The following is a 16,865-nucleotide window of genomic DNA, read 5'->3' on the forward strand; positions in this document are numbered from 1 at the left end:
ACAATAGTGAGCTTAAGAAGCTCATCCTGAGATAATTTCATGCTAAATCATATTCAAGTCACCTAGGATATTAGAAGAAATTGACAACAATGAAGAGGTTTTATTATTGGTCGAATTTGAAGAAGGAAGTGGCAAAGTTTGTGGCTAGATGTTTAGATTGTCAATAGGTAAAAGCAGAGTGCAAGCATCCAGGTGGTCTACTACAGTCGATTCTAATTCCAAAGTGGAAATGAGAGGTCATTTCCATGGATTTCATTACAGGTTTGCCGAGGAGATCCAGACAACCTAATTCTATTATGGTTGTGGTTGATAGGTTAACAAAGGTAGCACACTTCATTCCAGTGAAGTCTACTTATTTAGCTAGTGATGTAGTATAGGCCTTCATCAAAGATATAGTGAGATTACATGGTGTATCGAAGAAGATTGTGTCAGACATGGATGCTAAGTTCACTTCCAAGTTTTGGAAGGAGTTATTTCCACGTTTGGGTACAAAGTTAGCCTTCAGCATAACTTATCATCAACACACATATGGACAAATAGAGAGGGTCAACAAGATTTTGGAGGACATGTTGAGAATGTATGTTATGCATCAGTAGCGAAAGTAGGAAGAGTACCTTCTGATGGTTGAGTTTTCTTACAACATTGAGTATCAAGAGTCACTGAGGATGAGTCTGTTTGAGGAACACTATGGGAAGAGTTGTAATACTCCCATCAGTTGGAGTGATCCAGTGAATAGGGTGTTGATAGGACCATATATGTTGGTAGAGATGGAACAAGAAATATAGGTAATCAAGATAGACAGAAGAGTTATACAGATCAGCACAGGGAATTTAAGGAGTTTCAGGTTGGGGAGCATGTGTACTTGCACATCAAGCCCAAGAAGAGCTCCTTGAGGTTTGGGTCATGTACGAAGTTGACACCTTGGTATTACGAGCCTTTCAAGATCCTTAAGAGGATTGGACTAGTGGCCTACAGACTTGCACTGCCTCCAATAATGAAAGTTCGTGATGTTTTCCATGTTTCATCGCTTAAAATATATGTAAAGGATGTTGATCATGTTATTGATTGGTATGTATTGCAGGTGGAGCCAGAAGAAGAATACCAACCAGAACCTTAGTGCATTTTGCATAGAAATATGATCATGCTCCAGAACCGAGCAATCGAGCAAGTTAAAGTGCAGTGGAAGCACTTTGGGCCCGATGAAGCTACATGGGAGATGGTTGATCAAATGCAAGCTAATTTTAGGAGTTTCAGGTTAGGGAGCATGTGTACTTGCGCATCAAGCCCAAGAAGAGCTCCTTGAGGTTTGGATCATGTGTGAAATTGGCACCTCGATATTACGAGCCTTTCGAGATCCTTAAGAGGATTGGACTAATGGCCTATAGAATTGCATTGTCTCTGACAATGCAATTCCTTGATGTTTTCCATGTTTCATTGCTTAAAATATATGTAAAGGATGTTGATCATGTTATTTATTGGTATGTATTGTAGGTGGAGCCAGAAGAATAATTCCAGCTAGAACCTTAGTGAATTTTGTATAGAAAGATGCTCATGCTCTAGAACCAAGCAATCGAGCAGGTTAAAGTGTAGTGGAAGCACTTTGGGCCCGATGAAGCTACATGGGAGATGGTTGATCAAATGCGGGCTATGTATCCTTCATTATTTTTCGGTTGAGGCAAAGCAATTTTGGTATATGTATATATGTATATGGATGTAAATACCGCAATGAGATGTGTTATAAAGCTCTAATAAGCAGTGTGGGTGTCATGTTGTTATGTTTGTCATGTTGGTTTTCTTTTCATCAGGTTGTTCATTGTAAATACTTTAACGCGATAAGTTATAAATCTCCATGGGAAGTATGTTTTGTTTTTCAATGGTTTTGTTGGTTGTAGGTGTCATAGAACACCGAGGACAGTGTTCCCCTAAGGGGGGGAGGTCTGTAATAGCCACGGGTTAACAATCCATGTAATAAAGTTAATAAAGGAAAAATAAGACCAAGGTCATAGGACACATATTCCAAGCTCAATGTTAGGAAAACCATCCTAGTGAGTGTTCATTTGGTTTATTATGGCTAAGGGGAAATTGGCAAAGGAAATGGCAAAGGTTTTGGAAATGCAAGAGACATTAATTGACATAATTTGTTTATGAAAATTAAGGAAAATAGGAGAAAAGGAAGGTGAAAGGTCACATGTTGCATGTGAGGAGGAAAATGAAGGAAAAATAACATAAATTGAAGAAAATATAGGCCTCATTAATAAAAAGGCTTTTGAGAATCAGTTTACAACCTTTTTTCAGTTTTACCTTGGAGCTCTCTCTCTCTATTCTCTCTCTCATACTATCATACACTTAGTATTCTTGGAGCACTCTAGCATTGGAGGAAGGAAGGAAAAGGAAGGACAAGGAGGCAAAGGGAAGTACAGATCAAGCAAGGAATAGTTGGATCAAGTGGCTACATCAGGATTAATTGTAGGTATCGAGTTGCATGTATGATTTCCTTGCTAGTTTTGGCATGCATGGTACATGCATGTGTATATTTGGTTCTCTTGTTGTCATTGGCATGGGTTTTTCCAGGTGTGACAGTGGTTTTCATCCTTGCCTTTCCATTTCCGGATAGCTATGGTGTGATGGGGTTCTTTTACTTGGTAGAGTTGGATTTCCGGATGGTTATGAAACTAAGTGGGGTGGTCTCAGGAAAATTCCCAAAGGCCTAGTAATTCGTTGACTAGTAATGGCGAGATACACGATAAAGCCTAAGGGTGGAGATGGGAAAACTCCTTATGATTTAGGTGGAGAGATCCGGATGCATCCATGCTTTTTTAGGGCCTAATGATCCTTTGACCGATATATGGCAGGATTGTAGTAAAGCCTGTAGTGTATGTTTCTTTGTTTGGGCCTAGGAATACCTTGAATAGTAATGGTGGGATATATGATAAATCTTGGTGGTATAGATGAGGGTTTCGAGCCTAGGAATCTCTTGACCAGTAATGGCGAGATAAACAGTAAAGCCTGAGAAGCCTTGGTTGGTTTTGTTGTGAGTCCCACATTCATGCTTGGAATATGGCATGGGGGTGATTGACGAAAGAAAGATTTGGTTTAGCCCAATCTATGGTCAGGTGGTACATGGAAGTCCGTAACTTGGTTGGCTTTTGCATGTGTTAATAAAAGCTCTTTTCCTATTGTATTTCATGAGTATATGTGCTTGTTATTATGTGGCTTTGATGATTGTTTTATCATTGTTATTTTGTTGGTTATATGTTGGTTATAAGCATGGTTTTATGATAGACTTTGGTTATGGATCTCATCATGTTTTGTTTAGTAAATGAAATGTTAATGAATGTGTGACCTAATAGATGATAATGCAGCTCTTGTAAGAGGGCATCAGACCTTCTTAACAATTCTCCGATAAGTATGCAGTCCCTATGTTCAGATGTGTTTATATGACCTGTACATTACATGTTTATGATGTGTTGACAAAATGCGTGTCATGGTTAGGATGATTCTGGTTAGTTCCTAGTTCAATTTTTGCATTAGAGGCCTTGTCTTCTTGTTATTTATCATTTCTAAGAGTTTCATCAAGTTTTGGGCAGAGGCATGAGTCCTACCTTAAAAAAGTGGGTGATATTTCAGGGTCATTGGCACATAACTGCCTTAAAAAAGATTGCAGTCACATGGAAGCCTTGTTGTTGGAGCGACCAGAGGGTTTCATTCGCATGGAGGGCTTGTCATGGGAGCGACTGGCGGTTTAGGTCAGTAAAAAGCAATTTAACTCAAGGGTTGGGCACCTGGAGTGGTTGGTTAGCCCTTAAGGGGTCTTGTAGCTCATAAGGAATGTCAGTTTGGTTTTGGTTTGTCGATTTCATTTCCTTAACTATACTTGGAGAGTTGAATCATATCAAGTAACTCTTCGTCACATGTTTACCCTGGTGGACCAATTAGCTTGAGTAAATGTGGGAGGAGGGTGTTACACCAACTTCAATTAATTCCCCCAATCAGATCAAAGAAATGAAGAAAAATATCAACCATTCAATCATCTAATCTTATACTTTTATCCCTAACAAAAATCTTAAAAATCTTTTCCACTTCACCAGACCCCCTATTTTCGTTAAAAAATGAGAGTGAAAATTTTACACTGCAAATCCCTAAAAATATTAAAAATAATAATTTAAATTAACAATCATACCAAAAAATGTATATACAATCATAATTGATCATATTGTTAATATATTTTAATTAATATTAATAATTTTAAATATATTTAAATTTTATAATTAAATTTTTAAATTTATCATCATAATCATAATACTAAAAACACTCATTTAAATTTTCACTCTTATCGTTTACTTTTTCGAAAATAAAGACGTATATATAAATTATCATCATAATCATAATATTAGAAAAAGCTCATTTAATTTTTCACTCTTATCGTTTACTTTTTCGAAAATAAAGACGTCTATATATGTATGCGTATATCTTCATTCCCAATCACCATCATTTAAATTTTCACTCTTATCGTTTACTTTTTCGAAAATAAAGACGTATATATGTATACGTATATCTTCATTCCCAATCACCATTGGAAAAATGTCTATAGAATGGTGTGCATAGATGTCACGCTCCATCCTATGCTTTTTCATATATATCAATTTTCGGAAAAAGGGGACACACGCCATATTTAAAAGAAAAAGGAATTATAATGATTGAAGTTAGAGATATGGAAAACTCTAGAATTTGAAAATAGTAGGTACGTAGCGACTTTCTTTTCTATATTTAAAATTTAATATTATAAATAATTTTGTGAAGTAATAACAAAAGGTTTATTATTATATATATTTTTAAGTGTGTAGAATTATATTTTTGAAATAGTCTATAACGCGACTTTTTGAAAGTCTTTTCGGTGGGTTTTTCCGGTCGAAATCCGGCAGGAATTTATTGGAATCACAAGTTTGATAGCTAGTTTCTGCACAATGAAAGCGTCCCAGGGGTTTTCGAGGGTGCTGAATCCAAATATGCAGTTAAAAAACCATTTTAACTGCAACAAATCAAGATTTAACCTCAATTTCTTCCGCCGGATTCCGTCACCGGAATCTCCAAAAAGTCGCATTATAGACAACTCCTATATTTTTATCATGTTTAAAGTATCATTTCAATTGGAATGGGGAATATGATTTCACATCAAGGAGTGCTTTAACAAAGCACTCAATCACCATCTATCTAAGATATTATGGACATTATTGAATTGAGGCTTCTGTAATCCATAACAAGTATATGATAGGGGTTTCGGCATAAATCACATTATCAATTATTTGTCAAGGCGTTTCGAACCAACAAGTGTGGTTCATCGTCAGGACAAGTTGAACAACGGATCATGGCTGCATGTTAAATAGAGAGAGAGAGAGAAGATCATCCAACGACTATATTTGACTAGGAAACGGCTATAATAGACTAGGAAACGATTATATTTGACTAGACTGGACCAAGGGACAAGGACAATGGCTATATTTGACTTGAGTCGACCAAGGGATAGGAACAGGGAGAAATAGTTTCGTTAATTTATAAATTAATTATGTTATTTTTAATACTATCAATGAATTGTATTTAATTACTAACTGTATATAGATAAAAAGTTATAATAGAAATAATAAAGGTTTATTAAAAGAATAACTAATTTATCTCTTAATCATTTCTGCTACTAGCCCCTAGGAGAAAGAATATATTGGTTACTAATAAGATAATATTACTAGTTAAGTTAATATTTATGATTAACTTTATCATATGTATTGAGGAGGCCTGTGTTATTGCCAAGATTTCCATTTTCATCATCGGAAATTTAGGGAGGCCATAGAAATTGAAAAGAGGCCGAGCAATCTCAATAGGGATGATGGCTGGAAAATTAGCACCCGTTGCCCTTTCTTCTTAACCCATCCCCCTCTCCTCACCACCCTCGGTCTCGGCCCCTTGTGTTGTCATTTTAGTAAGTTCGTCTCTGTCTTTTTCCTCCTCGTCTTCTATTCCATCTCTGCTCTTCGATTTCTCGACGATTTTTTAGTAATCTACTTTAATTTTTCTAATTCTACTCTAGATTAGAAATAAGAGCAGAATGATTCGATTTTATTATGTATTATAAATCTTTTTAATTAACATAATTATTATTATTTATTTATAATAACTATAATTATTATTATTTAGTTAATATTATAACTATTATAATATTAATAGCTATTAATAACTATTAATATTATAATATTAATAATAAACCAGATAATCTTTCTTCTAAGGGTTATAATTAGATAAATTGGATTATTTAACTAACTACATTAGTTATTCTTCTAATAAACTATTTAGTCCATATACTATTAATATTATAATATTAATATTTATACCTTTAAATAAAATAAAGTTAATTATAAATATTAACTTAATTAGTAATATTATCTTATTAGTAACCAATATACTATTTCTCTTAAGGGTTAGTAGTAGAAATGATTAAGAGCTAAATTAGTTATTCTTTTAATAAACCTTTATTAATTTTTATATTCTATTATAACTTTTTATCTATATACAATTAGTAATTAAATACATTTCATTGATAGTATTAAAAATAACATAACTAACTTATAAATTAAAAAACTATTTCTCTCTGTCTCTATCTCTTGGTCGAGTCAAGTCAAATATAGCCGTTGTTCTTGTCCCTTGTCCAGTCTAGTCAATTATAGCCGTTTCCTAGTCAAATATAGCCGTTGGATGATCTTCTCTCTCTCTATTTAACATGCAACCATATAGCCGTTGTCCCTGTCCCTTGGTCGAGTCTAGTTAATTATAGTAGTTTGCTAGTCTATTATAGCCGTTTCCTAGTCAAATATAGCTGTTGGATGATCTTCTCTCTCTATTTAACATGCATCCATGATCTGAGTTTTCAACTTATCCGAACAATCATGCATCCATGATCTGAGTTTTCAACTTATCCGAACAATGAACCACACTTGTTGGTTCGAAACGTGTACAAATGATTGATAATATAAATTACACCAAAACCCCTATCATATACTTATTATGGACATTATTAAATATATTTTTAAAATTATATTCATGAATATTTTATTTTAAAAATATATATAATTATATAAACTAGATTAAGCCCGTATGTAACATGGTGTCAATTCTAATGATTATCTTTACATCTCTGAAACTTACAATATTCTTTTTCTCCATAGATGAGAATATTTCTTAGTGATCCAAAACTTGGATCTCTTACACAATACTTCATATCGTAGGAATCATCAAATGAGTTGCACCACAAAAATTATAATTTATATATTATTAAAAATATTTTAAAAAATTACTTTATAAATAAAATAATTAAAAATAATTATACTTTATAGAACAATTTAGCTGGCAATAGTAACGATAATGAAATATTATTTATCAAAATATGTGAGGTTCAAATCTTTAGATTTATTTGTTTATGTTAAAGGTACATACTTGGACCATAAATAATTTTAAAAAATAATTTATAAAATTCAAATATCTATCTTCATATCGATAAACTTTATACCATGAAAATATAATAATTTTTTTTATCATCTAATATAATAGTATTTATAATATATATTAATAAAACAATATTATAGTGTAATAAAAATAAAATATAAGACAAATTCAACATATTCCAAAGTCTTTCCCAGTACTTTTCACCTATTTTTTTCATGCATCTCGGTTCAACATAAATATCAATGGCCACGTCCTACGCAGATGGAGTGTTTTCTACTCCAATATTGCCCAAACTTCCACGTCAGAAAGCACAAACGGCAGATGCGAATCCAAGTAAAGACGACGTGGATATCCGTCCGTGCATAATTTGGCAGTATGAACGGCGGGGGGGGGTAACTGTAACTGTTTGAGCAAGACCGACTCCACGCTCCGACATTGTAACGTCATCAGTGACGATCCCGCAATTAAACAATACCCGTCAACTCGTGAAGCTTCAAGCAACGAGAGGGAAAGGCACGTGGCGGGCGCTGGCACGGAATGGGGCCGGGATGGCACAGCGCCAACTGTACTTGTTCAGAGGCGGCGCCGATGATTACGTTCCGGCAGTCGGGGTTCGCACTTGAATTTACGCACGTTATTCAGAAGAGGTCCGGGGAACGGCAGCCGGCGGGCCACGTCAGTTGTGTCCCGATTCATCGAATCTGGGGCCGCTGTTGGCCCGTCGGAATGTCGATTCGGATGCTGACGTTGCAGATGACGTCAGCGATAAGAGACTTCTTGAAAAGTTCTAGCGGCTTCTGCTGTGAATATATTCAATAAATATGTTTGAACTCGGTAAAATAAAAAATAAATAAGTGGCCGATAAAGGGCGTTCATATCTTTTGCCTGTACTTATAACGGCGACGGCTGGGAAGGATAATACCGTTTACGAAGCGCACGTGGTGTTACCGACGGCAGGGTGTCAGGCATTGAGAGTCGGACGGACGTCAAAAAGGGGTAAACACCCAGTCACCGCCTGAGCGGCTGCAGACATTTGAAGTTGCCGGTAATGCGCACCAGGGGGGAATGCACGCACGGGTTAATCGCGCGGCCATTGAAATCCGATTGAGTTTCTAGAAGGGTGATACGAGGCGGGGTAAAACAGTGATGGAATTTGCGGTATAGTGGGTTGTTAGGGCCTGCACGTGGGTAAATTTGACTTCCTGGCGGTGGTCTTTTGTCGGTCATAGGCGTTCAGATTTGACTGGATCGATTCATTCCATCTATTTCGCTGCTTCTTAACGAAGGGAGGGGTTTATGGTGAGGTTTATCAGCAATGAGTGGGTGCCCACAGAGTAGTTTATATATGTCATTAATCCCATCTTCTCTCTCAGATTCATCGGACTCAGCAAACAGAGATAGTCCAAAGGTAATTGGTTCCACGAAGCAGACATTGCTTGCGCCACAAGTCAGAGTGAAATATCTCTATAAAACACAAGACAGGGGATAAGCAGTGAAAGAAATTGCATTTGGGAAGCAGGTCAGAGCATCAAGAGAAAAGTCATAGCATCAAAAGAAATAGCACTAGCAGAAGCAGGTCAGAGCATCAGGAGTATTGAGAAGAAAACACAAGGATAAACATAGCCATGGGTATGAGTAGAAGAAATGCAGAGGCTGACTTACAGTTGCCTCCTGGATTCAGATTCTTCCCTACAGATGAAGAGCTGGTTGTGCATTACTTGTGCAAGAAGGCAGCCTCTCAGATGATCCCTGTTCCTATAATAGCAGAAGTGGATCTCTACAAATATGATCCATGGCAGCTTCCAGGTATATTTTTCATTTCTCCCCTCTAATCCTTGTACACATATTTCTAAACAGATTATAGAAGGTGTGATCAGATGGATTTCAGGACTTAACGAAGAGCCTGTTCTTTTCTTTTTTCTGTTTACAGAGAAGGCCCTGTTTGGAGAGAAGGAATGGTATTTTTTCACTCCCAGGGATAGAAAGTACCCAAATGGATCAAGGCCCAATAGGGCTGCTGGTTCTGGATACTGGAAAGCTACAGGTGCTGATAAGCCCATTACTGCTAAAGGTGGAAAGAAGCGAGTAGGCATCAAGAAGGCTCTTGTCTTCTATGCTGGGAAAGCACCCAAAGGCACAAAGACGAATTGGATCATGCACGAATACCGTCTTGCTGATGTTAGCAGACCTGCAAGGAAGAAAGGCAGCTTAAGAGTAAGTTCTTTTGTCCTCTTTGTAAGGTTTTGAGTCGGTAGTTTTGGAAATACAGTTCACTGGGTCAATTTGGCTTCTGGTTGTTATGTTCCATGCTTTCCCCCTTCTGTTTCTTCCCCTGTTTGCTCATATGGGCATTAGCAATAAGGATATTGGTGCTGAATGCACAGATATTGGTTCTGTATTGGATTGCAATAGAAATAAAAGACACGGGACTTAAATGATTGATTACTCAATTGAAGCTATTGTCAGTGGAATGCTTGGATTTGCATTTTTTATGGGAAGAATTATTGTATTTTTTTCTATCAGTTCTCTGAGGCCCAAAGGCTGGGAATTGTTTTTCCTTGTCTTGGATTTGGCCATTTGAAAATAGTTAGAGAATGAAATATAAGTTAGGGACTGGATTCTATATTTTCTTGTCTGCTCTGTCATTTATTTTGTGTATACTAATTGAAAATATTCTTCTTAATGCAGTTGGATGATTGGGTTCTCTGTCGAATATACAACAAAAAGATCGGTGCTGAGAAGTTAGCACAAGAGCAGAAGGAAAGCTCCCATGATGTTGTACCAATGGAAGCCATCGATGAAAAGGATATGGATAATCAACCCTCCTCAACTTCAATTGAGCACAGTGGAATTGAACAGAACAACCCATCTTCTGACCGTCTGATGAAATTGGAACCTTCTCCAACAAGCCACAACGTGGTTACCCCTCGTTCTTATCCCATGAATTCCAATTTCAATTTGCAGAACCCGGATTTCTTCCAAAATACATCAAGCCCTTTCAATGCCAGTACCCTCAAGGCTCCAGTACAGAATAGAGCATTCAATCCAATTTCCCCCTCCATCGACCACCAATGGGCAAATTACAATTCAGCGGATTTAATTTCAGGACTGCATACTGATTCTAGCAGTTCCAAGCCATCATCATCTTCAGATCCCATTTCGGAGAAAGAAGAAGTTCAGAGTAGCTTCAGACTGGAGAATTTCTTGCAGGAGCAGCCACAATCAACGTATAATTTCAGTATGGAAGGTCTACAAAATCCCTTCCCTCAGTTAGACCAAATAACTTTTCTTGATTTTAATCAAGATTACTTTAGTGGCTTAACCACTTCAGACTACCTACCAAGGTTCAACTCAAATGACATACAATTCCAATGAGTTCATGGTCTTAGAGCAAGGCTTGTCGGTCCCTGGTTAAATATTTTTTTATAAGAGTCTGCCTGTACAGCTTATCCGGCAATAGTTATTTTCAAACCATATTCTGAATCTCTCGTTTTAGCTTCAAAATCATGTACAGCTTGATTCTTTGGAGACAACCTTTGACATAAAACAGGATTGGATGCCACAGATATTCAGTCTATCTTAGGTCCCATGCTATTTTTAGCAAAAGGCCCACCTCTTTTTTAATCAGAAGTTCCACTCTTTCTGTCCGAACTACTTTTTGAATGGTTGTAACAAAATAATATTTTTAATGTAATATAAGGCTGGAATTGAAGGAAAGGAAAGTTTAAGGACAGGAGCTTGCCATGTACTTTAGCATCTTTGTTGAATGAAAGGAAATTCAATCAGTTTGTACCACTTTGTTATACAACTTTAATCAGTTTGTTCCACTTTGTTATGCTCAGATGAAGTCCAAAACAATTACTAAATTTAGAATTTTTATTTAGAGTATTAAATTGCCTCTCTTAGGAAAATTTATCTTAAAGCATTGTTGGCATATATCACACATGAAATTATATTTATTTAGAGTATTAAATTGCCTCTCTTAAGAAAATTTATCTTAAAGCATTGTTGGCATATATCGCACATGAAATTATATCTAAAGCATTGTTGGCATATATTTCATTTTAAGGGTTTCATACCCTAATCCATTTATTATCTGGCTTGGAAATGACTTTAAAATTAAGTTATTATTATTATTTATAAATAATATTTTGATAGTAACTTTAAAATTTAAGTTATTATTATTATTTATATAAATCTCAGTATAACAATTTGCAGAAAAATTAAAATACACACCTGACAGAAATGTGGACTACTACTGCTTACAACTACTTATGGCCAAGGTTACTGAAACCAAGACTGTAGGTTCTAAGTTTCACCATAAGCTTAATACATCAATTGGATCTCACACCAATAGGACAAAAACAGGACTCCTAAAAAGCTAACAGTGAAGAACTTAGTTTGTTGGATCCTATCACTGAGAACCCTTCATGTTGGTTTGGCTAAAATCTAAGTTGGATCAGAAGCTGTTGCAAGTGGTTGAGCGTTAAGTAACTTGAAGCTTTGAAGTATTGCCACCTCCAATGTAAAGTGATGTTGAACATTTGGACAAACTGTTATTGCTGGGTATGCAGGAAATCTCTTATGCAGACATTTTCTACAAGATGAGTAGCAACCTGCATCCCTTTTGTTTTTGGGATGATCATTGTATCAGGTGATGTGGGGGTTGTCAAGAAGAAAGAAAAATATTTTAAAAGTTGTTGACAAGTTAGGACTACCTCTAAGCATAAGAAATCTTCTTGGGAAGATCGGTATTTTCACTTAGTGAAAGGTATGCACTCCCCAAGCTTAACCGATATAAAGCACACTCTCTTGTGTGTTTCCTTTGCCGCTGAGATTAGGAGCACCTCAACGTGTTAAAGTAGGAGAACTTGCTAGATAACGTATCTTTTAGATTTAGTGACCAGTAGAAAGAGGGGTCTAAACTGAGCATTATTTCATAACATGCTTTAAAGGTCTAAAAAATTTGTGAACATGAAGGCTGCTGATGAAATTCTTCAGCATGTGTGGTGTGCTATAAGCCATCCCAAGTAAGGAAGGACCCTGAATATTCAATTTATATTATGCCACCAAAGCTTTTTATTTTGGTGCTCATCTCTAAGTTAAGATATATTATTTTAGGAGAGCATCTGATCTGAAATGTGGAATGAGGAATGGGAGAAGCCAAAGTAAGTTTATAAAATATACTATGGGTATGGTAGAAGGGCAAAGTTTGGCTGAGTCATTATAAGAGACTTGTTGACCAGAGATTCATTGATAAATAGTTCCATCAACAAAACACTAGTCCATTGACAAGAGTTTATTAGCAAAGATTTTTGTCCAGAGTCCATCATGGGAGAAGCCAAAGTAAGTTTATAAAATATACTATGGGTATGGTAGAAGGGCAAAGTTTGGCTGAGTCATTATAAGAGACTTGTTGACCAGAGATTCATTGACAAATAGTTCCATCAACAAAACACTAGTCCATTGACAAGAGTTTATTAGCAAAGATTTTTGTCCAGAGTCCATCATGGAGTCATCAACAAAGTTCTAGTAGATGAAGATGCTCAAAACAAGAGATCCATGGATAAATTATATTGTACTTTGCATTGTGGATACTCATGTCAAACATATCTTTCAGTGACACTCTTGTTAGTAGCACTTTCGTCCTTACAATATAATATAATATAGTAGTGTGGGTTTGTTGACAATGATTAAGGGAGGCAGTCCTTCACTACTATATTACAAGGCCATCAACACTCCTAGAGCCACACAAGTGAAATTTTAGCCAATATCGTGATTGCACGTGTAAAGGTGCAATTCTAAGATGATTTCAATGGGGCAACGAAAAATATGAGAAACCCATGGGCAGTGGGAAATAAACATGAGGCTAAAGATTGTTGGGAGATTTGTTTGAGGTTTTATTTTGCCGATGTTAAAATGGCTATGAAAATGGTGGAAGCAATTGAGGGATTGGAGGTAACATTAAGTTGACCTTATATCTATCAAAAGAAGAGCATACAATTTGTTGGTATCACTGAATTTTGGAGAGGACCTAAAAGGAAAATTCGAGATGAATGGGGTGTTTCTTGGAGTTTGTTTATAAATTCTTTGGATTGGACAACGAGAACAAAATTTAAGTGTTCAAACTTCAAAGAGAAGATATGATATTAGTGATGTGTTGGTTAGAGTGTAAGCCAGAAAAATTGTTGCAATACATTCTAGAATAGGGTCTATTGAAGGAATGAGTAAAAACTAGCATGTTCATATAGGCACAAGAAGACTCCAAATCAATTGAAATGATGCCCAATACTATTGAAGACCTTGATATGAAGTGGAGGCGAAGGAAAATAGCAAGTATTGTTTAAAAAATGCTTTATTATGCCATTTTGGAGTTTCTCTTCCAAGAGGAATTTCCAATGAAGATCTTATTTGTATTGTGCCAATATTTAATATTTTATTGGGTGGGGCTCTTCTTGTCGTCATTGTATTTGAATGAAATTAGAATGGTAAAGATCGACAAATTATTCCAGTTTTCAGGTTCAATTGCTTTTAAAGTATCTATTTTAAGAGCCATTGAGTGGTGTTGAAATGCCTACTAGATACAATTCAATGAGTACCAAAGTTGTTTCTTGAATATTGTGGACATTGTAAAAAGGAGCACAGCAGTGGGAAAACTCTAAAACAAGAAAGCCTCCAAGAGATGCAATAAGTGTCAATCAGAGTATTCATGAGCATAATCAAGCATGAGAGTATTTGTATTCGTGAGAAAAATCAAGCATCCAAAAAGACAAACCAATGGTTGGAGGAAAAGAACAAAGTACTACAAAAGGTATTCACAACCAAGTAAAACATTTTAAGAAAACCATAAAGAAGATGAAACTGTGTAAAGTTTTGATCATGAAAAGTAAATATTAGTATATTAAAATAAATGTTATTAAATAGAAATTAAAAAAAAAATTAACACTTTTTTAAAATAATTTGTATCAAAACTTTTATAAAAATATTATTATATATAAAAAATTAATTATTAAAATGAATAAATATATATATATATATATATATATATATATATATATAATTAAAAAATTTATATATAAATTTTAATATTAAATTTTATATATAAAAAAAATTATTATATAAAAAAGAATTATATTTAAAATTTAATATATAAAAACTAAATTAAATTTTATAAATTATATTATAATATATAATATATTAAAATTAAATTAAATTAAATTGTTTTTTATTTTTTAGTTTTTGATATTTAATTATATATTTTTTATTTTAATAATTTAAATGTTATTATATATAAAAAAAATTCCTGGTCCTTTGCACGCAGCCCCCCGCCTTCTTGGGCTCCGAGCCAACGGTCAAAGGTCCGTAGGCCAATTCCGGGAATCGGCCTGTGGCCCTTTGACCGCTGGTCGGGGGCCTGGGCGGGTGGGGGAGTGCTGCACTTAAATAATTTAAATAGAAAAATTATTTTAATTTTGAAGAAATGCATTAAACAAAAATTTATGCCAATATTTTGAATAAAAACTAGGGTGAAATTTTTCAAAACCAAAAGTATAGTAATATGTTTTCAAGTAAATTTCAGATGAAAAATTTGGAGGGAAATATTTCAAAGTGAAATTTTTTAAGGGGAAATTTTCGGCGAAAGTTTTTGGGGGAAACTTTGGAGGGAAAATTTTCGGCGAAATTTTTTTGGGGGGAAACTTTAGAGGGAAATTTTCAATCTCTAAGATATAAATTGTCATTGGAAGAGAGTGCATTTGTATCATTCAACATCTTCTGGTTGAAGGCCATGGATTCTTCTGATAATGAAGTTTTTCTTTCTTTAGCATCGACATCTTCGTCATGCAACAACTCTATTCATTTTGATGAATATAACAGGAATTCTTTCACTATGAATAGAGAGACAAATTTTCCACTTGGTCTTAATCCTAAGGATGATGAGAGCAACATTGATGAAGGGCAGCAAAAATAATTTCCTGTGAATAGAGAGTCAAATTTTCCACTTCTAATCCTAAGGATTATGAGAGCACCACTGATGAAGCATTTCTAGATTCAAAGTTTCCACAGTGATAATCCTAAGGATTACAAGAGCACGACTGATGAAGGAGGGGATGAATAATTTGCAGAGTCAAAGTTTCCACATAGTCCTAATCCTAAGGACTACGCGAACACCATTGATGAAGGGGTGGGTGAAGAATTTGCAGAGTCAAAGTTTCCACATATTCCTAATCCTAAGGATTATGAGAGCACCACTGATGAAGGGGGGGATGAAGAATTTCCATAGTCAAATTTTCCACATAGTCTTAATCCTAAGGATTATGAGAGCACCACTGATGAAGGGGGGGATGAAGAATTTTAAGAGTCAAATTTTCCACATAGTCCTAATCCTAAGGATTATGAGAGAACCACTGAAGAAGGGGAGGGCGAGGATGAACAATTTCCAGTAAATAGAGATTCAAAGTTTCCACTTAGTCCTAATCCTAAGGATTATGAGAACACCACTGACGAATGGAAGGATGAAGAATTTCCATTAAATATAAATTCAAAGTTTCCACTTATTCCTAATCCCAAGGATTATGAGACCACCACTGATGAAGGGGAGGGTGAGGAATTTCCTGTAAATGATAATTCGACTATGAATAGAGAGTCATATTTTCCACTTAGTCACAATCCAAAGGATTATGTGAGCACTAGTGATGAAGGGGAGGATGAAGAGTTTATTGCAAATGATAATTTTAGAGGCATATATGTGCATAATGCATTTTCTCTAAGTGAGTGTTTCAAAGGCAGTCATGGTGATGATGAATTGAATCCTCCAAGTGAGGTTTTCAAAAGTAGTAATGAAGATGGTGAAGAATTTCGTCTGAGTCAGAATTTCAAAAGCGCAGATGTTGGTAGTGAAGAATTTCCTTAAAGTGAGGGCGGTAATGAATATTTTCCAAGCAATGATGGTGATGAATTTTCTAACTCTGTTCAGAATGATCATAATCAGTATAATATTCCTCCTAATGATGATGAAAATGGTTCTACAAAGAATAATGAAATGAGGGATACGTTGAAAGAAAATATTGTATCCAGGAGTAGGAGTAGAAATTTTCATATCAATCCAAAATATTCCAGCTATACAAGGTTTACGACAAAATATCTCACAAGTAGAAGTTCTATCGGTGATATGATTTCAAGTGAATGTTTTCGAAAGGATTGCTTGAAACATATGGATTTCAAGTTTGCTTTGGAGCAAAGGAAGAAATATTTGTCAATGAATAAAAGCATGCAAAATTCATCTTTAGTGGCTTGCATGCAATCTACACTAGCAGGTTATGATTATCATATTGGGAATGTATCGATTTGTAGAAAGGCTTTTAAAATGTTGCATTCAA

General features: G+C 35.3%; 1 protein-coding gene across 1 annotated transcript; it reads left to right on the plus strand.

Annotated features, from left to right (window-relative positions):
* The first annotated feature begins 8,847 nt into the window (after positions 1–8,847).
* On the plus strand, positions 8,848–10,964 carry LOC149165716 (uncharacterized). Its single transcript, XM_089432371.1, has 3 exons — positions 8,848–9,294; positions 9,419–9,702; positions 10,177–10,964. The coding sequence occupies exons 1-3, from the start codon at positions 9,114–9,116 to the stop codon at positions 10,861–10,863; spliced, it is 1,152 nt and encodes a 383-aa protein (XP_089288497.1). The 5' UTR covers positions 8,848–9,113; the 3' UTR covers positions 10,864–10,964.
* Positions 10,965–16,865: the final 5,901 nt, after the last annotated feature.

The sequence above is a fragment of the Pinus tabuliformis genome, chromosome 5_1 (genome assembly GCF_031772625.1).
Source record: "Pinus tabuliformis cultivar Carrire ecotype Pingquan chromosome 5_1, CPIR1, whole genome shotgun sequence".
In the NCBI taxonomy this organism is placed as follows: Eukaryota; Viridiplantae; Streptophyta; class Pinopsida; order Pinales; family Pinaceae; genus Pinus; species Pinus tabuliformis.